Source organism: Apaloderma vittatum, unplaced genomic scaffold (genome assembly GCF_000703405.1).
Source record: "Apaloderma vittatum isolate BGI_N311 unplaced genomic scaffold, ASM70340v1 scaffold16410, whole genome shotgun sequence".
Classification (NCBI taxonomy): domain Eukaryota; kingdom Metazoa; phylum Chordata; class Aves; order Trogoniformes; family Trogonidae; genus Apaloderma; species Apaloderma vittatum.
In genome coordinates, this window is record NW_009695905.1 from 1 (window position 1) to 27,369 (window position 27,369).

General features: G+C 40.6%; 1 protein-coding gene across 1 annotated transcript in view; it reads left to right on the forward strand.

Moving 5' to 3' along the window:
- Positions 1–3,913: 3,913 nt before the first annotated feature.
- COL3A1 (collagen, type III, alpha 1) overlaps positions 3,914–27,369 on the forward strand; it is a 49,534-nt gene continuing 26,078 nt past the window's right edge. Inside the window, 7 exon segments of the mRNA XM_009872671.1 lie at positions 3,914–3,992; positions 6,959–6,961; positions 20,681–20,886; positions 21,727–21,737; positions 22,585–22,606; positions 23,179–23,295; positions 25,175–25,246. Coding sequence (XP_009870973.1) covers positions 3,914–3,992; positions 6,959–6,961; positions 20,681–20,886; positions 21,727–21,737; positions 22,585–22,606; positions 23,179–23,295; positions 25,175–25,246 — 510 coding nt within the window.

Here is a 27,369-nt window from a genome sequence, read left to right on the forward strand (position 1 = left end):
GCCCTGCTGGACACACTTTTCTTAATGCTCCTCAGAAATAGTTTCATTGACCTGGCCACCTTAATTCCTGTAACTGTCCATTAAGACATCAGTCATAATAGGAATTTAACTCATAAACAGGATTGGCTGAAAAAGTGTACTTTTTTTGTTTAGCAGCTCTAGATTCAGCTTTTCTTGTAGGTCAAATGTTTTTAAAATTGGACTTTAATAAAAAGTAATGTCATAGATGCATCTTAGCAGCATGTGTTGGTACAGTAAGTACAATTTAGGGGAAAAAAAAAAGGGGGTTTACACTTACCTAAATGCAGCTTTTTTTTTTTCCCCTGTACTGTCTGCAGTATTTTATTTCTGTGAAGTTTTACACTCCTTTATGCATTCCAATTAAAATTCACAGAGGATAACAAAAAAACTATCTTGTTCCAGACATTGGGGTAGTTTTGATGATAAAAAATAATGGAATTTAAGCTCTCTTGGAAACAAAGGGTAGCTGATGGCCTGTTCTATGGTCAGAACTTTGGGAAATTGTAAAGTAACAGTTCATTTGCTGAAGGACTGACCTTTTGGAGAGGTGGGCCTGAGGTCACCTGATAAATGCATAAGAGTGTTTCTCTCATTTGTCTTTCTGAGGCAGAATGTCACTAATCACAAGACTCAAACACAGTCAAGGAGTCCCCAATTACAGGAGCATCATGAGTACTCCAGTCATCTAGTGCAGAGGTTGGTCAGTAGTTTGGGTCTTTATATCTTAGATGGTATCTGCAGTAAAGCGCAAATATATGCAATAAATTTTGCAAGGAATTATTCCAGGTCCCACCATGCAAAAATGCTCTGATTCTGATATGGGTACCTTTTTCCAGTTTAGTGCAGATAAGGTCCATAGATTACATTGGTTTGTATGGGATGTAATCATTAAATTATTTTGGGTTGTGCTTAAGAAACTTCTGGATTAATTTGTGCCCAAATTCAACCACGTAGATTGATGCTCCAATGTTTTAGGCAAATAATATGTGGTGTTGATAAATCAGAGATTGGTTTAATAGCCAAGGTGAACAATCCAGAACTCTTCAGAGAGTTTGAATTTTACTCAGACAATCCACATTTGACACTGTCCCAAATGATACCCTTGTCTCTAAGGTGGAGAAACATGGACTTGATCATTGTTAGGGAGGACTAAGAATTAAAAACCTGTTTGGGCTGAACCTCTTGGCCCCTAATAAACATGAAAAAATGCTTTACCACAAGGCTTCTTTTTTCACATGCATGTATCTCACATAACACCACACGCCAACTATTCCTATACAGTCTCTGCGTGCATTTTGTACGCGCACGAAAGTTTCAGATGTGCCGTGTATCTTGTTTAGTTGGTTTTATTCTTCTGTAAAGCCAAGAGAAATATTAATCATAGACATAAATTGAAGGAGAAAAGGTTTAGATTGGATCTTAGGAAGAAATTCTTCAGTGCAAGGGTGGCAAGACTCTGGAACAGATTGCCCAGCGAGGCTGTGGCTGCCCCCTCCCTGGAGATGTTCAAGTCCAGATTGGATGAGCCTTGAGCAACCTGGGCTGGGTAAGGGCGTCCCTGCCCATGGAAGGGGGGGGCATCAGATGATCTTGAAGGTCCCTTCCAACCTAGGTCATTCTATGTTTCTATGGTTCTATGATTCTATGATTCAAGAGTTGTTCTGTAAAAACTGAAAAGATGCATCAGTGAAAATAAGAGAGTTGCCAATGGTGTCCTCTTTCTTTGGTAGGATAAACTTAAGAAATGTAGAGAAATACTTACTGCGGTCAAATTTGTAGAATTCAATATGAACGTGGCTTTAAGTCAAGGCCAGTGATCGTGTTTCTCCTAATTTTAACTTGGCTATTTAAACGTGAACACTTACCACATAATGTTCACTAAGTTTCACGTAAATTGAACAATTACTGTGATGAACGTGTAGGCATTAATGCAGAAAACTAAGTGGCAATAAAAAAACTGACCTGCATGCAATTTTGGAAAGTGGTTGGTTTAGTTTCATTCTCACTTCATAGCTGAGAATGGTTTGGATCCAGTGTTTAGTCTATTTGTACCTTAAAATTGAAGAGAACCAAAAAGGCCAATCCAAGTATTATTAGATATTGTGGTTCAAATCTGTGTCCTGAGCACAGAAAAAAAGAAGAAAACCTTGCAGAGCCATGCATAAAAAATTGCAGCATTTTTTCTTGCATTCTGGAATAGCTCAACAGGAGGTGGCTATGTGTTGATTTTAGCTACTTGAGATTTTTAAGCCAAATAATCTAACGTGTTAAGTAATATGATTCTGGATAGGGAATCCCATAGCACAGGCAACATGGAAAATCAGGAGGTATTTACTTCATCCAAAAAAGTAGCGCAATTCCTTTGAAATGTATCAAGCCATTCATACCTTTTGAGTGGGTAAGACAGAGAAGAGACCCGCAGGGTATGTTGAAAGTGGCATCCAGTTATTTAAAATCTCTTCATGCTAGCTTCAGCCTCTTTCACCTCAGGCGACCCGAGCAGAAGAGGACTTTCCAGTTTAAGTGAATATGTATTTCAGATAAATGGGTTTTGATACGAGGCCCAATAGCTGTCATATTAAAAGGTAGCCTCAAGCTGCTCTTCTTTTTTATGCATACAAAGATACCGATCGCTTTTTTGGGATGACAGTTCATGACACTGATGAGCTATTGATAGGAGGGATGGTTCCCTGCAATCACAGCAACACTTAAGAACAGATGAATGGGCACTCCTGCAGTTAATGACCAGGATCAAATTAATCAACTGAGAGCAGCAATGGGGTTTGTCATTGTTTAACAGAGATGCATGCTCTGACAGCTTTCTGCCTTCATTCTGCACTCTCCCAAACTTGCACTTAAAGCTACATTCCCAGCAAAATCATAACAAAACCTGCTTAAACTATATTATGTGGAAAATAATGTTGTGTGTTCCGATCCTGCTCTCAGTGAAGAATTGCATGGAATAAAGAACTAGTCTTAAAAGGGATTAGCATTTTCAAAAATTTTTTAAGGTGTTTTTTTTTTCTTCTCTATATCTTTTGTTTAAGGAGTAAAAAGTAATGAAAAAGGTGGCACATGTTCTGCATTCCTTTCAAATGTTGTAATGACAGCATCAAACCCAACTATTCGTAAAGTTATAGTTGGGGAGATTGGCGCTTCTGATTTGGGGTCTAGTTTTCTTCATAATTTTTTTTTTATTTTCTCTCTCTCCGGGTCACAAAAAACCATGGTGCGAGGTACAGCTGGTGAGAAAAACACTGAAAGAGAAATGTTGCAATTTTCAGGTCTCCCTTTCATTAAGTCTGATTGCTTGCGAGCAGAAATATCCAGGTTTGCTCCTCCACCTCTGGGATCCTTTCAGTTTGTGTGGCCACATCAGGTATTTGCCTTTTTATCATTGTTAGGGAGCACTAAGAATTAAAAACCTCTTTGGGCTGTACCTGTTTGTTCCTAATTAACATGAAAAAATGTTTTACCACAGAGGCTTTACCACAGGGCTTCTTTATTCACATGTATATATCTCACATACAGCGCGTCCTATACAGTCCTATACAGTCTCAGCATGCATTTTGTACGCGCACAAAAGTTCCAGATGTGTCGTGTATCTTGTTTAGTTGATTTTATTCTTCTGTAAAGCCAAGAGAAATATTAATCATTCATTTACTCTTAGGGGATGGGTCTTCTTCTCATGTTTCAGTAGAGGGGGTGGAAAAGTAAAGTAAGCCAATTTTTTTCCTATTTAAGGCCAAAGCTGCGGAATGCTTGTGGCTGAGTTCTGTACATGGCCCGGTGCTGGAAGGGCAGGGAAAAACCGATGTCGCTATTTTGAATGAATTTTTCTATCCCCCCATTTTTATTTTTGCACAAAGAGTCTCATGTCTAATATTTAGACATGATGAGCTTTGTGCAAAAAGCAACTTTGCTCGTTCTTGCCGTGTTCCAACCCTCAGTTATTTTGGCACAACAAGATGGTGAGTAATTCAAGCTTCTTGTGATTTAATGTTTTTTATTTTATTTTCATTTTCACCGATGGTTTTAATAGCTTGTAAGAAACGTGTATTCATAAATCTCACCAGAAGACTTTTCCTTCACTAGTCCAGCAGTCAGGTATTTCATGCTGAAGCAGAGAGCTGCAGGAGTCTGCTTTACCATCCCAGAGGTTTCTGTTCTCTTTGCTTTCTTCTGTGGTTAAAAGGACATTGCAGTGCTGTCTGCCTTAGCTGCATCTGTTCTTGTTCTGACTTGTTTTCCTATTACAGACACCGGAGAGTTTTTAAACTATTTCTTTTAACTCTTAGAATAATATTGTAACTGTTAGCGCTGTGCTGCCTAGAAGTTATTCGTCACAAGCAATAAGTGTTCGTTTCCAGCTTTTTTATTTGGAGTTCTCCTTTTGTACTTGTGTGTTTTCCACTGGTTTGTTTAAACTATTTGCATGCAGAAAAGAGCCTTAAAATTCTAACCAGTTTTGGGGAAACAGTTTTTAAGAGCAATATGTGAAAATGCATGAGCTGATGGGATTTGTACTTTGAGATGAAGCGGGAGAGGAAATTAATTCCCTCAGCAGAAAGTTTGAATTGTGTATCTGCAGGCTGCTTCGGTCCCTCACGAGACTGATTTGCAGCTGATGGTATCTAAGAAGTCCGTGTGAGTATGTGTGGGCATGTTTACAGAGAGCGAGAACACCAAAACCAAACGAACACGGAATTTAGGGGGGTTGGAAATTTGTACACAATAGTTCAGCGCAGAGTGAAGATAAGCATGGTACGAGTCTTTAAGTTACACAGATGTCGTTCCGCAAGCACAGCAGACCTTTTTTGGACGTGCTCTGTTCCTGCTTGCCAGACATTGTAAACCAGACCTTCCTTCAACTAAAACAGTTTTCCTTCTTGTAGATATGAGAGGTCTGCAGTGTTTTCATGCCTGCATGGAGGCAACGAATAACTTCACAAATAGCTCGATGATCAGCAGCCAAATAAACTGTAGTGCTGTAAGACCTTTAAAACCACACCCTAAATGATACAAATCCTGAAAATTATGACTTCAGGCTTTTTCATAGCAAATCTTTCTGCCTCAGCCTACTCGGAAAGACAGCGGAGCAGCTAAGACTGGGGGGCTCTGTGCCTGACAGAGCAGCATGCCCAAATACCAGCCTCCCCCACCAAGCACAGACTCAGGCTCAGTCTTGTAAAGTATCTTAAAAAAACTCGCCAGGCATACAAAAATGTTTTACAGAGAGTAAACATAATATACGGTGAGCTGATGCTTTCCTTTTCTGCTTTTCCATTATATAAACTCATCCTCAGTGAAGAAAATATAAAAATTGAGCAAACATATTCTCAGAGTTTTCTCTACTTACAGCAGCAAATAATATATTGCATGTATTTAATATGCATTATGTATATACATGTGTATATATATATAAAAGGACTAAGGGGCCATCCAATATAAATGAAGGAACATGAGTTTTATTTCTCCCTATAAACAACCTTCCTCTGCATGCCAGGTCTCTTTTCCTCACTCCGGTCATATCCTCAGACATTTCTGAGGTGCAACACATATTTGACTCTATAAATTTTAAATTTTGAGTAGAAGAACAATATACAAATGAAGTGTGAGGGAGTATTCTTGCTCCTGTTTCATGGTGTAGTAACTTTTCCTTACTGGGCCAACTTCTATGCTACTTACAGTGATAAGGTTACACAGAGAGACTGATAAAACACTAGTTACCCCTCAAAATACTGAATCCTGTCCACTCTTTGGAATGTTCCTCACCACACGTTTGAGTATGCTTTTCTCACAGAAAACAATAATTGAGGGAGTTGTTTATTAGTATCACTAATTCACGTGCAGGGCAGCGATGGACTGGGAAACCAAAGTTTCCACAATTCAACAATTTCCAGACATGCTAAAATGCTCTGTCTTGTCAAGAAAAATGTTTATATGGTTAGTATCAAATGTAAGTCAGTATAAAACTTTCCCCAGGAAAGCCTGCCAGGAGACAGGGCTTGGCAAGATATTAAGGAAACTGCTCAGTGTACACTAAGTTTAGGATAGTCAGATGTACCTCTGGGCTATGTTTCTTTGTCTTGCTGTAACAACCAGGAATGAAGATTTGAGTACAGCCTCTTGAGCTGAACCTCTTCTAAAATTCGGGATCTGGATATTGTGGAACAGGGAATTTTTTGTGACTTCTGTGAACAAAAGCTGTATGTCCTTGTAACCCACCAAGGTGAGGGCAAAATGAATGAAATCCCTTTGACACTGTTTAGTGTCAGGAGCACAGAGCCAGGCTCTTCTCAGGGATGTCCAACGATAGCACAAGGGACAACGGGTGCAAGCTAGAACATACGAAGTCCCACCTGGAGACTTTCAAAGTCACAGTCTGGAGACTTTCAAACCCACCTGGACACATTCCTGTGTGGCTGCCCTGGGTGACTCTGCTCTGGCAGGAGGTGGCACTGGGTGATCTCTGGACATCCCTTCCAACCTCCAACATTCTATGATTCTATGATTCAGGTTTTCTGATGCACGTTGAGCTAGTATACGGCATTTGCAAGCCTTGATCATATTCAGGATAAAATCCCACCATAAAATGCCTCCAGGACTACCTTCATGACATGAAGGTGGTCCTTGGGACATGGCAGATGAATCAGAGTGAGTCCAACAATGTATATGCAGTTCCACTATTTGAAGGCACCTCCATTTCCTGCACATTAAACTACCAAAAAGTGTAAGAGTTTGGAATGCTTCTTTAGGAAAGAAACCCATCCTCTACCCAGCCAGCGTGGTTTGTGCAAGCATTTGCTAGCCTTGTGGCCCACATTCATCCCATTTATCTTGAGTCAATCTAGACATTTACTTCCAGAAGACAGCATTTAAATTTTAGCTAGACAGGCCAAAGGTGTTTGGCAGTTCCCATCGATTACAAAGGAAGCACGTGCACAGCCCCGCTCACGTTGTTGCCAAAAGGGTGGTCAGATGGATCCCGGCCGGTATCAGCTGCATCTGGGCTGGTTAAAGCACATCTCGGTCTCCTGGAGTGTGATGCTTCTCATGCAGACACCCCACACTCCTTGAGGAACTTCACTGAAGTCATCAGGAAAATCCACTTCTCTAAAGCAGAGCCAGAAACCCTTTATTGTTGTTCCAGACAATTTTTTGTTCTAATGTAATTCAGTGTTTTCCTTGTAATGTAAGTATTATCTTGGATGATTGGTCAGGAAACTCATTTCTGAGGTAATGACTGAATCCTAAAATATTTCTGGGAAGACTTACTGACCTTTCATATTACTTTCAGTCACAAATTACAGTTTTAAATGTAACCATTACATGTAGATTTCAGGAGGCAGCATGCAAAGAGTTTTTTATGCTGGCATTCTTTAGTTTTTTAGGCTGGTATTTCAGGAAAACTTATATGCAACTTGGTTTAACCAGTTCTTTTATTAACTGGAAAGGATTAAACAAGTAATGAGGTAGATGGGTACTGCGCAGATGCAGTATGCTTTTGAGACTGATATTTTTACCACCTCCCCATATGCAACGTTGCACACGTGAATTCTTTGTGGCTAAAATAGCTAGTTTAAGGGTAATGCTAATGACAGTGAGAGCTACCTTTCCTCAAAGGTTTTGTTAACACAGAGAAGTCCTGCTCCAGAGTTTTGAAGGTAAAACCAGATGATGCGTGCCCGTGTGCCAAGAGAAAATTACACCATCATAAGTAACCTGGCCTGTGTGAAGGTATAGAAGACCAGGAGCCTGCTGCTCTTCTCCCATTTTTCCTAACTGTGTTTCACCAAGCACATGGCAGGCAAGGTCATGCTTAGGAAAATTGAAACATTCCTTTCTGGTCTGGAAAAATCATGCTAAATGAAAGCCTGGGGAATCCACCTCCTCTAAACATTAAATATATATGTTCTTGGAAATATGACAAATTTCACAAACACATTTTAGCTCACAGATCCCTGGCAGACATGAGCCTTAGGAAAATGAGACCATTATATATCCCTTTCATTATTTTCCAGATTTGGTTTTGATTTGAGACCAAATCTGCATGGAAGGGGTTTTTTTAGAAGAAAAGATGAAGTTGGAAACATCCACTGCTTTGTTAAAGCGGGGAGAGGCAGAAGGGTGTTGTCTCTGGCACATATCTTGCTGCTGGTGCCTCCATCAGTCTCGTTACATTCGCTCCCTTCTTAGTGCTGCAGATTACAAGCAGATTCTATTTCCTCTTCCAGCTTCTGCCAGAGTTTTGAGGTTTGAAATAGGCAACAAGGTGTCACTTGCAGAATCTTGGCTGATGCCAGCCTTACGCAGCAGTGAGGTGTTAGCTTTAATTAGTGCCATTCAGGCAAAAGAAAAGAGTGAATAGCTAGCTCTTTTTTGCTTCACCGACTAGCTGATAAGCCAAACTTACATGGATCTATTTGTCATCATCCCAGTTATGTGCTAATGTCCTTCAAGCCTTGTTTTAATCAGAAATGTGCAGAAAATGGGACATACCTGGCTTCATAATTGAGAAAGTATGGGAAGTGATGCAGACTGACCTTTAGCATTTTGGATTAAAAGCGATCTCTTCAGAGTTGAAAGGTTCAGCCTAGCAATAGGAGGAAGAAGCAAAAAAGCTACAAATGCTTTCCCAGGCTAGCAGGCATCATTGAAAAGTATATTATTCTTGAGATTTTTATGGCAGGTTGGTAGTCTGAAGAAGAGCACAAGCCAGAGCTGCTGTAACAGTCACAAGTTTTGATTTCTTGGTTTGAAGTAATAATTTGTCAAAACCCACAGAAGTAGGAATTAGTACAATGGTCATATCAGTACTCCAGATTATGCTGTTGTTTAGTCGTGCTTGTTTAAGAAACTGGGCAAAAGTTCTCAGCTAAGGAAAGGGAAACTGTTGGCAATGGCAAAGATATGTTATTAACAAAATGGGGATTTTTGTTCTTGAAGTAGCTGCGTTAGATTCCCACATCACTGCACAAGTTTGACATGGTGGAGCAAAATTCTATTTATTATTGACAATACCCCCAAAAAATAAAACTCAGACTTGAAAAAGGGTATAATAAAGCCTTTCTGACTCGGTGTGACAGCTGTTAACTCACACCCCTTGTGGTAGCTTGGTAAATCATAGGTTGCACAACTTCAGCGTGGTTTTAGAGTTCAGAACCTACCACCTGTACGTCTACGGTTTTGAGAAGTTCTGATATTGGGTTTTGGCAGACGCTAAATAGCTTTTGACCCAAAACGGAGCAAAAATGTTGGTGTCACAATTTTAGCTGCCGCAATACTTTACCAGCCTACCCCTTCTTCGACATAACCATAATAATGCACCCTGTACAGCAGGAGAACTTGGCACAGACATGATTCATTGTCCAGGAGAGATGCAAAATTATTTTGCTTCGGTACCTTCAGATCAGGGTGTTGAGGCGAGGATGGATGGGTGCAGAATCAGCTGCAGCCCCTGGCCCTCCGCATGCTGCCCATCTCCAGCTCAGAGGATCCAGTGGATTCCTCTTGGAGAGAAGGCTGTTTGGGACAGTGGTGTCACCTCTGTTACGGAGATGCTGTCCAGTGATTTCCCATGGCCATGCTGCTACTGGATACAGAAGCCAGTGCTCTGGGTTAGTTACTGCTGTAGGACAGCTACTCCTCTGTGGATTTTATTTCTTCCACTGAATCTTGTAAGCTTTTCTTTCTGAACTGTCTAGAGCTTCCCTGATGCTTTGTCCCTGGAAATCTCTATAAGGAGGTCCCAAGGAATTTCCCAATCTTTCTCCATTCAGCACAGCCAGACACTTTGTGTCCCACAGAAATAAGATTTCCATAGTTATGCGTAGGGACCATCCCATCAATATTTCTCACATTGCTTTGAGACTGCATAATAATTTCAAAGATTAACCCTTCCGCTACTCCTGGCTGTGGCTAATGAACCAATAATCTCCACAGGCAGAAAAAAATGGCATATTACAAGAGTCAGAAAGTCTCTTCTGTACGTATAACAGAGATAGAGAGGTGTGCTGATCTCATTGTAAATGCTGGGAGGGTGCAAAGAGGAATGAGTTCCATCATTGACTGTAGAGAAATACATCTTTCATGCAGAGGCATAGCAAATTAATTTTTCCCTTTCTTTTCCCCCTTTTTTTCCCTTTTTTTGCCTTTCTTTCCTTTTTTCTCTTTTTTCCCATTTTTCCACCTTTTTTCTCCCCTTTTCCCCCCCTTTTTTCCTTTTTTTTTTCTTTTCTCATCTTGTATTTTCATAGGAATTGTTCTCTCCATTTTGCTTTGAGAAAAGCTAACCTACTTCCAACAACTGCTTTTATTCATTTATTTTCACTTCAGAGCCAATCTTCTTGTCTCTGAGCTTGCAAACTGGAAGCCTCTGTCTGCTTCATGTCAAAATGACAATGGAAAACATGATATAACCCCCTCCAACAACAAGCATTTGTTGGCTTTAGTTTGGATAAACTTCAGCTCTGGGACTTCTGGCTTTGTTTAGTGAAAGTATAGCAGAAGAGATTCCTTTCAGATTAGCTAAGAGACTACTGCCATTTTCCCTCATTTACGTCAAACCCTTCATTTAAACATGAACTATCAGAACGAGAAGGAAAACAGTACCTCGTTTAACAACCTCTGCACATTTTTGTCTCGCTTTGATTCGCTCTTCACTCCGTGAGGAGGTGCCTGCCAACGAGGAGAAATCGTGCACAGGACATTGAACAGGAAGAATGTGATGATAATGGAAAGATATACATTTTCAGGGCTGAATGTGTGCCGTTATTTCAAAAGCCTAGCCTTTTTCTTACAGCTAAAGGGACACCTCAATGACTCTCAAGGAATGGGGGGTGTGACTTGTAGATTTAAGACTGAGTTTGTACCACAATGGCCTTTGGCACAACACAAAGGTACCCACAGCCACAGGAGACCCTTGCCTTTTTGCTGCTGGTTTTCTCTGTTGGTCACTGTGCATTGCATGCTGGAGGGTGGCACAGGCATCTCCGCCAAGGTCACGGGTTCGATCCCCATTTGGTCCCCATGTGTTGCCTAATCTAGTTGAGAGGCGTCCCTGCCCATGACAGGGAGGTTGGATTAAAAGATCTCTAAGGTCCCTTCCAGCCTAGGCCAGTCTAGGATTCTGTGATTCTTTATGCAGCACAAGATTTCTTTTCCATGTGCAAAACTTCTGTGGGCTGCTAGGGTGCCTTCCAGCACCGCTTTACTCCCAGCCCCAGCCCCACGAAGGGCGGCAGAGTGGCCACGCATGTTTGCAGTAGTAGATAGGAAAGTTTGATCTGTGTCTGGAAACTGCTTCCCACAGCAATTTGACACTGGCCCATTCTTGGAAAACTGCTGGACATGATTAGTTCCCACTGAAATTCCCTGCAGTTCACACCCAGTGACCAGTCGGTGCATCAGCAGTCTGTCTGCTGCTAACATTTCTTCTCCTCCCTTCTTTCCTTTTGTGATGCTGCCTCACTTTTCCTTCTTTCCATTTTTTTCAGGAAAAGAGGCGAGAGCAAAACTGCAGCTCCTTCTTTTCAAGGAGGCACAAGAGAAACAATTACTCACCCGAACACAGCGAATGGAAAATATGGGAAGCATTGCTTGTTGTTCCTTTGATGTTCAGTGTAATAGCCATGCTGAGCATCAAAGGAGGACGAACTGCATCCCCCATGCTTTTCTTTCAGCTATAAGCAGCGAAAATAGAGTTCATATTATCTTGGAAAACACTTGTATGTTCGTGAAAGGCTCTTCTAAAAAAATCGTATGGTGTTTGCTTGTTTACAGTCATTCTGTGCCAGCTGTTTAAGAGAAGAATGTCCTAGTGAAAGCAAACAATGGGCTGTGTAGTGGGAATTGAAAATCTTTGAAAAGAGTAATTGAAATCTGCTCAGACATTTCGGAGATTCTTCTTGCGCAGCATTCTAAGCCTGTTGGTGGCTTCATCGTTGGCAGGGTGGTCCTCTTTGTAGATCCTTCTTTTTTGTGAGAACAGAATAGCACAAACATGGGGGGCAGAAAAAAAAAAAGAAATAAGAGAGACATTCAAATCCAACTGATTCTTTTCCTATTAGAGCAGCTAAGGAATGTTGTAAACCACCTTTAGTGAAGAAACAAAAAAAAAAAAAAAAATAGAGAGCTTCTTCATTAATCAGGTGTTCTCTGGCTCAGACTCCTCCACTCGTACCTTTTAAGGACTCCGGCAGATAAACTCCAGTGGATCTGGCTGCATCTGCTGAAGATGTTCCAGCCCTCCCCTGAAACGTGGAGCTCTTTATTCTCCCCATGTGCCAGCACGCACGGCGCTGCGCAGAGCACGGAGAGTAAACCTGTAAATTGATAAAAAGTCAGCTCTGTGCGGGCGGGCTCCTCGTCGCACCAAAAGCGTGGCTTTTCACCTGGCGAGGGAACTGGTTAGGAAGACCCTTAGGTCTTCACGCATGAAAAAAGAGGCATGGAACTTGATACTTAAAAAGTGGCCCTCAGAATAAGCAACTTGCCTTTGGTATCCTGAGAAAATGCTCGCAATACTCTCTTTAGTAGCCTTAGGAAGTTGACAATAAGATCGTTGTATCCAGTAGACAAATAGCCATTTAATATCCTTTATGAGGCAGATTAAGGAGGATTCCAAATGCTGCCATCTGTATCCAACAAACAGCCCAAAATGGATGTGTGGTGAATTAGTACAAAATGGAATACGGAGTGAATGAATACAAACTGTTTTGCAGATGAAACTAGGTTAAAGATGGTCTATGCACTCAGACTCCTGCCCCCGACCTTCAGAATGACAAATACGTTTAATTTATTGGCAGCCAAAGACACTATTCCTTCCTTTAGCCAATACACCAGAGCTCTTTAATCCACCACTGGAATATGAAATAGAAGAACCAAACCCTGCATTTGCTTCCAACTGCTGAAATTACATAGAAATTAAAAAAAAAATAGTAGGCAGGGAGTTATGTTAGTGTAGAGTGTAGAATTTGACCCCCTATTGCTTTACTCATTTCTATAAATTCACTATGGCTGTGGAGTTTTATTGAGGCTGACTTTGTCCAACGTATCTGAAAATAAAAATGATATTACCATATGTACTATACTGCATTGTAACATTTCCCATCTGTTTCAGTCTCAGGAGAGAAGCATTGAATCAAGTTGATTTCTTCCAAGGCGAACCACAGAAACAGCATTGCATAAAATTGTTAGCCCTCTCACTGAGCTAAGGGCAAATAGAAACACAGGTCCTGCTTGAAACTTCAATCACCTGATAAAAATTGTTTTAATTACAGAATTAGGCGACAAAAGTCAAAAATCACAGGTTTTTTCCCCCACAGTCTTTGGGTTTTAGCGTGCAAGAAGCTTAAAGTATCTTGAATGAAGTGGTTATAGTTTAGTGTTTTACATGAGGAGCTCTGTAAAGCAAGCTGTAACAATTATCAGTTTCCAATAGTTCCCTTTCACATAGCAACTCAAAAGCTAAATTTCACCTTTGTGATGCTTTGGATCTGTCAGACTGGTGTACAGTCTAGGAAACCTGCTTGTACACAATGACATTTCCATTTTTTCTTTATTCTTGCCAAGACAGACCTGAAGAAAAGTTGCAAAGAACCCTTCTATATTATAAGCTATTCCCTATCCAAGCTAAAATCAGAAATGTAGAAGTATGTCTTTGAGATACACCTTTTTTTTTTAAGTTCTGACAGTATGTTTTGCTGGATTTGGTATTTTTTTCCATATAATTCTCCTAATATTATTGAGCCTGAAGCTATTGCTTTTCTTTAGAGATATGTTGGCCTAGCTTCTTATGGAATAAAATGGGAACTGTTAATGTGTTCAAGCATTCAAAATTAAAATTACCTTGACACTTGGACTCTCATTGACTGACCAAGGAGTGGGCGGGATATACGTTTAAAGAAGCTAATAAATCCATAAAATCATCAGTAAGCCCATCAGACCTTGAATTTATGTCAGTCTTTGTTTGGTTTAAGACACAAGTCTTTGTGCCATTTGGCATCCTTCACCCTAAAGACAAGCAACTCATTAAAATCAGATTACTGCAGAGTAGTAAGAATTTCTGCCAGCGCTACAACTAAATAGCCACAACTAAAGTGATTGCAGTCTGCTGCTTTATTTTTAGAGTGACACCAAATGGCACAAAAGATGACGTGCCAAAAAATATTGTAATGTAAGAGCAGGGGGAATGGAAAAATCTCGTAGGCATTTTACCAATATTTGGAAGACGTACTGAAAAATCATGCAACGGTTGTTGAATGTACTAAATTAGGATGGAATTCTTACTTACTGCCTGTCTTGCACTAATGTAAATAGTTGCCCTTATTAAAAGCTTTCCTCTCCCAGGCACTAAAGCAATTTAGGCCAAAGCAAAGTGAAGGAACAGCTAATAAGAACAAAAGGAATGTAGCCACCCCTTGCATCCGTCAGATTTTTTTTTTCCACAAAATTACTTTCACAAGTTCTGGAACAGATATAGCCAACCTCTGGGCAACCCCCAGAAGAAGGGCAACCCCGTAAGAAGCAAGGTGATGGATAAACAGTGATGAGATCTGTGCTGCCCCTCATATGACTCAGTTTGAAATGAGAGTTCTACCAAAACCAACCCCCCAGCAACTAAATAAATAAACAAACCAACCAACCATCCTTGCGCTTTGTTTTCCTGTTAGTGGTTTTGAAACAAGAAAACCTTCCTGCCATTTTTTTTCCTGCTGGACACCAGCTGAAGCCAGTGGGGCTGCTGGATAGAATCCCAAAAATATGCAGAAAGATTTCAGCATTTGGAGCTTATAAAGACAAGTGAAGGGTACGAGCAGTGATTCATTTAAAATGTAAATACTTGTTTGAATCAGCACAGGCCTGGTTGTGGTTTTTTTCCACTTTGTAATCTGAAAGGCAGGTTGGGTAGCTCTGGGATGGAGGACAGTTTGACTACATGCCATGAGGACCCTTTGCCTGAAAATCCAGCCTCTTCTATACGTTGCCAGTGTGCGTCCCCTTTCCACAATACCTCTAACAGACAAGTACAGGACTATGATTAACCAGCATTCTTTTCTGCTGCTTTTTCTCTCTTGCTCTGCATCTGAGTAAAGAGGAAAACCTCTGTGACTGATGCGGTGGCAGAACTGTTCAAATGCCAGCTCTTTTGGCAGGCGAGCATCCCTAGAAGTAGGAAAGCTTCAGTTTTCATCTGGAAGCACGGGATGTCACCATCCTTCTTGGTGTGAAACTTGGGCAATCCACAAGCCATTCACTCCTACTCCTTTTGCATCTTGCCCCCATAGCAGGAAGGAGTTTTTGGAGATAGACACACTCTGAGTTTTCGCAGCCTGTGTTTAAGTGTTCTATGAGTTGAGGTCTCATTCGGGATACCTCCAATCGCATAGTGGATAAACCTTATAAAATATTACATCAGTACCAATAAATCTGAAAATAGGTATGTGCACCCAAATTGGCCATTATGTCCTCATGCACCCCATGAAACAAATTAATTAATTAGCTGGTATTTTCAAGGAAATTCCAGCTTAGAGAATGTGAGTAGGCCTTGCAGTTGGAAAAAAAAAAACAACCCACAAAACCATCTTGCTAAACCATTTATCTTCTTGCATTTCCCCCTCTTTTCCTATGAACGAGACGCTGTTTCAGACTTTTCGAATACTCAGCTCTCAGGAGAACATGCAGCAAACCTGGCTCAGCAAGCCAGTTAGTTCATTACGAGAGTCCGTTTGTTTCCATTACTGACCATGGGATGGAACGAGCCTGTTTGGTTTTCTTATAAACATCGTTGTGACACCAGACAGGGAGCCCAAACCGTTTGCTTCAAGGTAGACACCGTGGCATTCTTTTTGGCTCAGTAAAAGGAACGCAGCAATGCTGCAGACGCTGGGATGGATTCCTCCATCTGCTCCGGTGTAGGGGAGAATTACAGCATTTCCACTGAAAATGAACAATGTATCTCCTTTCCACTTTGTCCTTTGGTTAAAAAAAAATAGAAAACCGCGCTGGAATAAACAGTAAATAGATGCATTTGCTATGGAAGAAGTGTAAAAACACTCTTTGAAGTAGCAAATGACCAGAATCAGGTCAGAATAGGGAAGCGCAGGCTTTGCACAGTTAAAAAGTCCATAAAAAGCAACAGAAGGACCTTTCGTATCTTCAGCAGAATTTACATCCTGCCAAAGTTCGAGGCAAGGCCTTCCTTCATCTTCCATGCTTTCGTCTTTATCAGATTGACTTTAATTAACAGCAAAAACTGCTCGACTTGCCGTGTTCATGGTCAGCTTCTCACAGATCAAAGCTCCTCGGTTCTGCTTCCCAAGCCATCGTCCAGCGGCTGCTGGAGAATTGTGAGTCACCTCAGGGTGGACTCTTGCCCTTCCTGAGGCAGCACAAGACAAATTCAAGATGTTCTTTAATTTCTAAGCATTGAGTCACAGCTTTGCAAGTGGGATATGTGAGTCTGCTATTAATGCAAGAGCTGGACATTCGCTTTGTCCGAAGTGGAAAAGCCTCTGGTTTTTGAGGGTTCTCTTAGGAAATTTTTTTATTTCCTTTCGCCATATAAATGTGATTCAGTCACGATCACGGCGCTTGAACAAATGCAAAAGCAAAAGCAGCTACAAAGCTTCTCAGGTCGTAGCACGTGATGCCAAATTCTCAATCACCTTACTGGAGCTGGGATTATGTCCCATACGACACCTGTCATCCTTCAGGACTGCAACGACCAGATTTGTTTTCCCCTGTACGCACCTGGGCTCTTTCATGTGTAGCACTTATAGGTCTTTTGAGACTCAACGGTGATTTTCCTTTCAGCTTTCCCTATTGGTCTGCTTACATACAGCTGCTAGGCTGCTTAGAAATAATTCAAAACCAGCGTATGACGAAGATCTTGTTGCCCTTTTTCCTTTTCTTCGCTCTTTAGGCAAGGCCAGGGAAGCGCCGCTCACAGCAAAAATCTCCAGAAAACAGCACAAATGCAAACTTATGCAGACTTTCCAATATTAAACTTTAATGTTTTGCACAGTGAATCAGAGATGGCTTCCAAAAAGCCATTGCAACAAGTGCTGTAGAAGTGAAGTAGTGTATAGCTACCGTATTTAGGGAGAAGCAGATTTTGCATTGCCATAGGTGAATGCTATGGGGTTTTTTTAAATCTTAGGCTACTATATATGTCTAGGAATCAGTAAAAGAAGCTGGCTAAGTCAAGTATGTGACTGTTTTACCACAAGTCTAGAAGAAGGCAAGTCAGCCTTTTTATAACCTTATTATTCCTATGGGTTACTTGCCAGAGCTCTAGCACAAATCAGCTTTCCAAAGGATTTTGGAGCTAACGGTTAATCTTTACGAGCAATGCAAAAAGCCCTATGTCATAACACACTGACACACAGATCTACATCTCAGCACGGGGAGGGGGGTGTCTTAGACTAAGCCTTCCCAGATGTAAGTTTCCTTTGGAAGAGTATTTAATAATTTCAATGTGCCAAAGGCCACAAGGATTTTAATTGCAACTCTCCTAGCTTATTCCTTAATTCATTTAACAATGTCCAGAAAGTTAGAAGCAAATATGAATGTCGTTACAGCCATGTCTTCATTTTTTTGATCTTTTCTTTCTGTTCAATGATGCCATCTACTGCAGAATAATTGAACGACAACCTCATGAAAATGCAGAGAAGTCTGCATTTCCTTATTGCTGTAAGATTGTCAGTCGTTTTGTGCTGCGTTTTAAATTTCCAGTTTTCATCGATATTGTTGACTAAAATATAGAAAGGTGAGTATTCTGTGTCTGAAAACTTGGTCACTGAGAAAAGCCTTTGCTTTGGAAAAGAGCAGCTGTCTTGAAAAGAGTATCTTTTCTAAGCAGCACTGAAAAATAGGTGAAAGACAGCCCTTTTCTCCTGCCCAGCAGAGGTGGCCTTTTCATTGTAAAGCAGCAGGATCACATCTCCGGAAACAACAAAACAAGTTAGTGAAAATGATGAAAGAATGAAGGAAAAAAATAACATACAGAAAATGCAAATTCTCGGATACGAATTCCCTAGAGAGTAAGAAACTTGCCTTCTTAAACACATGGCTAAAAAAAAAATAAATGTGGTTTTGAAAGGATAAAAAATTGATACAGAGACCTGAAGGTCTGAATGTTAATCAAATACATCTTATGGGCAAAGAAGTGTGAGTACACTGTGCATTTTTCTTATATGTGTATGCATTCATACATTACAGGAGCACACAGTAACAGTATTAAGTTTTTCAGGTCTGTACCAGAGTATCTTTATTTAGTAATTATGTACAAACTCCGGTTTTTGCCCTAACTTAAAGAAAAAACCCTCTCTTCCCTCCCTCACTATGTTTGTAAAGGAGGAGGACGTTTTAACCTGCAGATCTGGGAGTTTCTTGCAGAAACAGTTAGAAATTAATTAGGTAGAGAATCAGCTTATTTACATGGGATCCACTGACATGACTCCATGGTGTCAGAGCTGGGAAATCAAGCAACTTTTTTAGAGACTAAGTCTAGCTTGGCAGGCTGAGAAAGTTGTCTCAGTATCAAGCATCAGGCAGTGTTCTTTTTAAGCAGCATCCTGTTATGCTCTGGGTCATGGGAGGTGTGAGGTCCTGGAAACAAGGTGGGGTTTTTCCACCTCTCTTATGCAGGATCTGAAGTTTCTAGTGAGATGTAAAAGGTAGAGAAGTGAAGGGAGAAGGCTAAAGTGAATTTCTAAATGATAAAAGATGTCTGAGGGGGATTAATTTTTATATGTCGCTAAAATGTTTTATGGTTTAAGATTTTTTATTTTTGTGTGGTCAAAGGAATGTAAAATAGTAGCTGCCAGCCAGGCAAAGAAAAAAATATTGGCTTGAACATTTATGAAAATGGTTTTTGAATCTTTTTTGCACTTTCACGTTGCTCTAACCAAGTTGGTGGTCAAAACCTACTCTTAACCTGTTGGCCTTGACAACTATGACTGAAGTGCAGAAATAATGTCAGCTGGTGTGTGCAGAACGCCTGTAGCGGGCTTGAAATTCAGAAAAGACACCTCCTGTCCTGTGTAAGTGCTCTGCTCTGAGATCCCCTCTCTGGTTGTGAACTCAATGAGCCAGGAGGTCTCATTCAAGGAGGTGATGAATTTTATGGTTAATACAGACGAGGAGAAGCATCCAGGGGTGACACTGGGAAGGGAGAAGAGTCTGAAAAACTGGGCTCAGTGGAGTACATGGCAAAAGAAGAAGGCGAACTGCTCAGGTACGACAGACAAGAGGATTCAGGGAAGATGAAAAAGGGAAGTTACGGGTTATGGGAAAGATGAAACCAAATGGAGAAAAGAGGAAGGGAAGCAGAAGCGTGAGTATGGGTATAGAAACAGACTCTCGCAAAGGTCGACGGAATGAAAAACAAAGAATGTAAAGGGAAAAAAGAGTGTGCTAGTGTGGTGGTGGAAAAGAGAAAGATGCCACGTGTGAGAGAAGAAAAATGGACTACATAAGCCGTAGGAATGGACTGCACTGTAGATTTGGACTCGATCTTGTGCTGTGTAACTCTGACAATTTCAATAATTTGATTGCATTCAGCGCTTTCTGTCTGGAGCCAGTGGTGGGTTTATTGTCAGAGCTTTTAATTACATCTTTTTGGCATTTTTTCTTCTTTTGGGAAGGATGATGTATAGCAGGTAACTTATTCTGATGTTAAAGTTTTAAGGACTATGCAGGTACACAAATACCTCTTTCTCCAGAATTTTGTGTTTGTAAAGTGAATTATTTTGAATTGTTTATGGAAAAAATCCTATTCTATTATTCATGACATTCACTGATGTTTATATTTGCAATGTGAGACTTCTAATAACTTCTATAAAACTTGCAAGGACCTTCTCTAACTTTGTAGTGTTATTTTCATATTGGTTTCTTAACTGACTCAGCTTTCTGGATCCTGTTTCTCTCACAAAATACAAGCCCAAAATGTAATGTTTGAAGCTGATTTTCGTCAGTCTCTTCACATTCATTATCTGCAATGAATTCGATCAGTGGAATAGCAGTTGGAAGGAATTCATGGAGCCATGAATATTATAGACCAACAGTGTTTTTTCTAAAAACAGAGACACTTCTAACATTTGAGCAGCCAGACAACACAATAATTGCAAACCATTTGGGCAATTAATGTGAACATTCTCTTAGATTTAGTGCATACGTTGGCTTTCAGAAAAAAAGCTGGTTATTAATGAAAGATGCTAGTGATGTTCGTGCTGGACAGATGGCTTATTCTGCATCCATGTGCAAGTGCTCCTGTTGGCAAACAGAGGCAGACGATACGCTCATTTGAGAGATTTGGCGTGTTTCCTTTTTAGCTGCAGCAGAGAATTCAGTTGCTAATTACACAGTAACTCAGTCTGACACTGAAATTACTCAAGATGTAAGATTATCACAGATTTAATTGGGCTTTGGATCAGCTCCAGGAGAATTCCGTTCAGGTCTATTTATAGATTCGGGGCAGGCTCTGCAATTAATGTAACAGATCCTCTCAGTGTCTGAAGAGAAGTATTTAGCCTTTTACTCCACACACCTAAACCATATTACAGTAGAAACCTGGCAGCTTTCACGTTACTCATCTTTGACTTGGAAAACACACTTGAAATGATATTGAATATCATTTTGTCTTTCTTTCCAGTTGCAGGATGTACCCATCTTGGGCAGGTTTACGCTGACAGGGATGTTTGGAAACCAGAGCCATGCCAAATCTGCGTGTGCGACTCAGGATCTGTTCTCTGCGATGACATCATCTGTGACGACCAGGAGCTGGATTGTCCCAACCCAGAGATTCCCTTTGGAGAGTGCTGTCCAGTTTGTCCACAAACAACACCCCAACCTACAAGAGTAAGCTTGTCCTCCAGGTGTTGCTGCCTTCTTGGTCCACATCAGCCTCAAGTCATTTTCTTTTAGATGCTCTTTTAGACTTTTAAAAGTTGAACTTGTCACGTTCTGACTCTAGGCAGATACTTCAGATGAGCAAATTTTGCCATGTAAAATTAAAAAGAACAGCTTGAACTGTCACAGAGGGGTTTTTTGTTAAATTCAAGAACACTTCTGTATCCGGTTAGAGAATTGGTACCACATCTGGATTGTTAGCCCCGTCCTTTGAGCTCTGCAGCTGAAAACATGAAGTCCTTCAACCCAGTTTTACGCAGGCCACAGCCAAATAGTAGAAAGGGACAGAGAGCAACAAGCAGTGATTGCATTTGTCCCGTTGCATAGGAGCATAGGAATAATGCAAGCAGCTCATTTGTCGACTGCATGCTCAATCCATATCCACAAAAGCAATACCAGCACAGACTTAAAGATAATTTAAGAATTTTCGCAACATTCTGTGAGTCTGCATTTCTTACCAACTCAGTTCTTCTACATCACAGAGTAGATTTCTTTTTGCAGAGTTATTGCCGACCTAATGCCCTGTAAAGGAAAGGTGATTTGAGCCCCACATCTCTAATTTACCACCGTCTTACTTACAGACACCGGCATCATCTAAACCAGTTGCAGCAACTTGACCTCAGAAAAATCAAGGATATTAATACATATTAAGTCCCTTGCTGCTTCAGTGAGTAAGCCAGCTACACTGAGCTCTAAGGTTCCTGGAACATTCCATTCTTCTTTAAGATTCTGTAGTTTCAGAGGTGTAAATGAGTGGTATGTACAAGCACACTGGGGATTTAAACACAGCTCCCTTTCTTGTTGAGTCTAGGGACTCTTCTGTCAGTTCTGTGGTTCCCGATACTAAAGGACACGTGGACTAGTCCCTACAGCCTCTGTCTTCAATATAGAATCACAGAATCATAGAACCATAGAATCACAGAACCATAGAACCATAGATCCATAGAATCACAGAATCACAGAATCATAGAATCATAAAATCACAGAATGTGTTGGGCTGGAAGGGACCTTTAAAGGTCATCTAGTCCAACTGCCCTGCAGTGGTCAGCTCACTGGAAGCTGTCCTGCTGACCCTGGATGGTGTATAGGGAAAGGTCACCTTGAAAGATCCAAGATAGTTTCAGCTGAATATTCTTTGTTACCGCAAGCAGCTGAATGCATAAAATATGTTCTGAACTATTAGTCGAGAATCTGACTAGTAATGCGTAACAGAATTATTAATTGAAAAAATAAATAAATTGGAGTTGTAGGTCTGAGAAATTAAATTTAGCTACATTACCACACTTAACCTGCTGGACCGAGGAGGATACAAGAAAACCGTACCTTAGAACTTTCCACGGTGGAATTCTATCCCCATTGTACTCAATGGCAAAGGTCTACTGACTTCATTACTGCCGTGGGTTTTGAGGTGTAGCTTTATAAATGAACCATGAAAACGTAGACGGACTGACCCAAAACCTCACAGCTTTTAATTATACTGAATAAGAATAAATGGAATTAATTTGAGAAAACCATATTCCAATGTTTAAATGTGCTTTCCTCTTGTTTGGTTTATATAGATTATATGTGTTCAGTTTTCAGTTTTAATTTATTTTCTTTCTTAATTTAATTACTTTTCCTTTTTTTCCAGACTCCTGGAGTAATCAGCCGAGGCCCCAAAGGAGACCCTGTAAGTGCAGCTTTTTTCTTCTCCAAGGAAACTAACAAAATAAAGAGCCAGTTCCTACAGTGCTATATATCCCATCAAATCTGCTGAGATATCCAGCTTTCCTTAATGTGAGCACTGTCTGCAGGACTGTGACATATAGTGATTTTGAAGTAATACTTTAGCTTTAAAAAAAATTCTGAGATTTAAACTGGAAAATCAGGGAGAGAGAAAGAGGGGGTTTAGACCAAACTTTGTTAATTTTCGGTATATATCCTCCCAGTAGGAAATAAAAATCTATCTTCTTCACTGACAGTATTAATTTTAGATTCAGGAGTTGACGTGTTTAATATTTCTAGTGTATTTGATCAAACATCAGCCGCAATAAGGCTTCAGCAAGCAGGAATTTCTTCCAAGTATGAATTTTTTTTCTCCTGTGTCTTTCCTGAACGTTCAGTCATGGCCTTAGTTATGTTGAATAGAGAAATTTCCCCCCACAACAACACAGGCTTCATTGGGAAAGATTTGTCTTGTGATGCCCTTGCAGTCAGAGGCAAGTGCCAACGTCCGCATCTGCTCTGTTTGTGTCTTTGCAGGGTTCTCCTGGGATTCCAGGCAGAAATGGTGCCCCTGGCCCTCCGGGACAGCCAGGGAGTCCTGGAGCTCCTGGACCACCTGGTGTCTGCCAGTCGTGTGCCAGTATAAGTGGAGGCGTAAGTCAGTACATTCAACTTCTACCTCGTTGCACATAAGCACAAAAAGCAACTCTGTAGACACCTACCCCTTGCACCTTCACGCACACTTCCATGTCAAGTGGCATCTCTCTCTCATTTGTGCCTTTGAAAAAACAAAGCTGAGTGATAGTTGATTTCTTATCGTTGTTTTGGGGTTTTCTCCACAAAACTTGGCTGGAGTGCAATTAAATCTCTGCCTTATCTTATTTTAAAAAAAGTTTCAGAGCCAGATCTGATGTAGTACTTACATAACTCAGAAATAATCTGACCAGAAAGAAAGCATGAAGGAGGAAGTATGTCCCTCAAGCTTCATGGTTAGGGAACTCCCTGGCTTTCCTGGATTCTATCTGGTGCAAGTTTAATAACGAAACATTCCCAGGAGACTAGACTGAAACACAGGTCCTCAGTTTACAAGGAAGTGCTATGTAAGTACTATTTGTGATGCTCCCTCTGTACTTCTGGCCCACTGAATCTTGAATTCTCCTCTCATGAACTGGGCACACATGGCAAGAGAGATAATTTGGACGGAAGTTTCTGTGCAGTTGGATTAGTTAAGGGAGTTTGAGCCACAGCTGGTGCGTTTTTAAGAGCTGACATTGCTTCCCTCAATCAAGCCTAGCTTTACTAGCTGGACTTGGTTTAGCATAGAACTGATTAAAAATCATACGTTGGAGCAATTGCTGCTTTGAACATAGGCTACTGTTTATAGCTTTCCAGGTAAGGGACTTTTTAGGATGCCGGGTAGTTGTAGGACTAGAGGGAAGGGATTGAAACTAGAGATCGGTCAGTTCAGATTGGGAGTTAGGAAGAAGTTCTTCCCCATGAGGGTGGTGAGACTCTGGCACAGGTTGCCCAGAGACGGGGTGGAAGCCCCATCCCTGGAAATTTTTATGGCCAGGCTGGATGGGGCTCTGGGCAGCCTAATCTAGTGGGGAACACCTCTGCCCAAGGCGGGGGAATTGGAACTAGATGATCTTTAAGGTCCCTTCCAACCCTGACAATTCCATTATTCTATAACAAAAGAGGAAAGATGTCTTGGGTTTCTTTAATTCTGAAAGGGATTACATCTGAGGGACCGAGCTTCTGGGAGAGATACCTACGAGTCAGTTAGCCAGTCCCAATGGACGTCACAGTCGTCTACCAAGATACAGACTGAATTAGTCACCCATTCCAGCACCGCATGACAGATGTACTGTTGAATCCTGATGAGAGAGCTGCTCTCAATAGCACAGAAGTATTCTTCTGCCAGGTCAGCGAAGGGTCTGCAGTGCTTGGGGTTATCAAGCAGGACACTGCATGTATTCAACCCTTCCTGCTCAACCACCTATGTGCCATCAATGCACAACCTATTATTTCATAGCATTATTCAACCAAGTTTGCCAGTATCTGCATAATAAAGCCAACATATGCCAATTAAGAAGCTTAAGTGGGAATTCCTTAAAAAACTGACTGCAGAATGCACTAGGGTTTTTTTAAGCAGTGCTTTATGCAAATGGGTGTGTCAAAGATGCTCTCTGCTCTCAGAAAGTCCCACAGGACACGTTTTCACTCCACACCTTCAACTGAGCTTCCATTTGTTTCAAGATAAATTGTCAAACACAGTGAAGCTTGGCTACCTGGTCTCCAGGCGTAGGGAGCTAATGTTGTCGTCACCTCAGAAGAAAGGTATTGGCTGGACTTCTCCTAGAGATGATTTAAACATATGACAGCTACATGTCAAACTAGTACTACAAATGAATTATTCCATACATTTGCCATACCAATGTAAGAAAAAGCTTATTTGATTTGTAGCAATCACCTTTTTCATCTTCTTTTTTCCTTTTCTTTTTCTCTCTGTTTTTCTCTTTTTCTTTTACAGAGTTTTTCTCCACAATACGACTCCTACGATGTGAAGGCCGGTTCAGCTGGTCTCGGGTACCCACAGCCCATTGTAAGATGATAGAGCCTTTATTCTCTTCACCCTCTTTTTTTAAAGAATAAATTTTCTGCTTGTAGATTGTACCTTGGATATATATGTATCCTGATTTTAATTTGACAAGATAAGTTTTAATTTAATTGTTGCCTGCAAGTGGAATGCCATGTAAGGCAAGAGTTTGTCTGGCAACATTGTTCTAGAAAATGACTACAGATTATCTGGGGCTTTTGCCTTTTATCTCTCTTTCTTCCTTTTCTCACATTTTTTCCTAGTCTCTCTCTGATTCATTTTCTTAAGCTACCTAAACATTTATCCCTTTCTCCTTTGTAATTCTTCCTCATTTGTCTCCTTTGGTATTCCTCTGCTAATTGCTTCCCTCCCTTTTTTGCGTCTTCACTGTCCCTAATCTTTTTTTACCCATTTAGCAGCATTCTGTCTTTACTCAGTATGAGGCTCCATACTTGCCTATTTTTCCACAACCCACCTGATAACGAGCGATTAAGCCCCTCTCGCAGTATTTTTTTTCATCCCAGAAGCAATCAAAAGCTTTTAATATTTTTTTTTTCAGTTTACAATTGCAATATTTTTACCCACAACTATTCAGACTATGCACTAAGGATGCTGTATCTACCTGCTAGGCCTGGTCCAAGCTTTTCACTCATTTGTTTTTAGTGAGATAAAGCAGGGATTGCCTGAAAGAGTTATGCAGGAGCCATGCTTCCCGCGTAAAATGAATTTGAATGTTGCAGCTGACAATTTTCCTTTCGGGCACTGGGATTTAGAGATATTCACCATCGATCACATTGAGCATTCTCAATTCAGGCAATCTGCTATATGTGGTGAATGGCTATTATTTGAAATTGGCTGCTGCTCCTTTATTAAGCATTATCATTATTTTCAGTCTGACGCTGCATAACAAGGTTTGGGTGTCACATGTAACATATCAAAGCAGTTCCAAGCAAAAGTGTTAATTCTCAGGGTTCTATCAGATCATCCTCTGAAATAAATTTCACTAATCATGACAGCTGTTTTTTCCTCAAATAAAGCTCATTATTTTCCTACTTTTATTTTAATCTGTTTATTTCTACCTTGTTCATTTGCTAATATGATCATCCATGTGCTGGTCTTCTTCAGCCACCTGGTTTTGTATTTTGGTATTCACTTAACTATCATCAGCTCCTCACAGTTTTTGCACACAGCTTTATCATATCTATACTTTTCTACTTAGTGTTTTAACATAGGGTGTGCTGAACCAGGCAGATAACCGAGACACTTTTCAGTTAAAAATTGTGGTTAGTCCTCTAAATTTTGGCATTTTTCCCATGAGATGCTTGATGATTTCGTGTGCTGTGATTGCGTTAAAAAAAAAGAAAAAACACAACAAAACTGAATTGGGCAAGGTAGAATGTTTTCAGCTAGAATTGTCCGTATACTTTCAGGTAATGTGGTCTTTTATATTGCACCAAATTAAGTAACAGAGCAGTTGCGGTGTAACAGGCAAATGTGACTAAAATCTCTAGGACTAAATGGTGTTTATTATTAACATTACATTGAACAAATATCCAAACTGAAGTAATTTGGGAGAGCAATAAAATGACAAATGCCAGCTGTATCACTAACATTTGCCTGTGGGTAGTTACCACGCCTGGTATTTCCTCAGTCACACATCTCTCATTGCTGTCTTCCCACTGCTTGTAGGCTGATTTTGTACTTTATATCGCACTCTTCTGACTTGCTCATACAACCTCCACATATTTTCTCGTTCCACCAGTACACATCTTCTGACTAAAATATGTTTGTTCGTTCACAGTCTGGAGATGCTGGCAGCAAGCAAATGTCACACCTAACTATCAGTATATCTCCTCAGTGTGCAGCTTGAAAAAAAAAAATAATGTCTTGTTTGTTTATAGCCATATGTCTGATCAATCAATTGCAATTGATGAGGTGAAGACTCAGTCGCGTCTTGAATCTCGTTATTGTATACCAAATGAGTTCCAACAACTCACAGCAAGGGACTGCTCCTGTTTTCACATATTGAAGGCACCCCGATTTGACCAGACACTAACTGTTCAGCCATTTGGCGTACTTACCCTAGAAAACAGCAAATATTACAATGAGTCTCTCTTTTGTTGACAAAA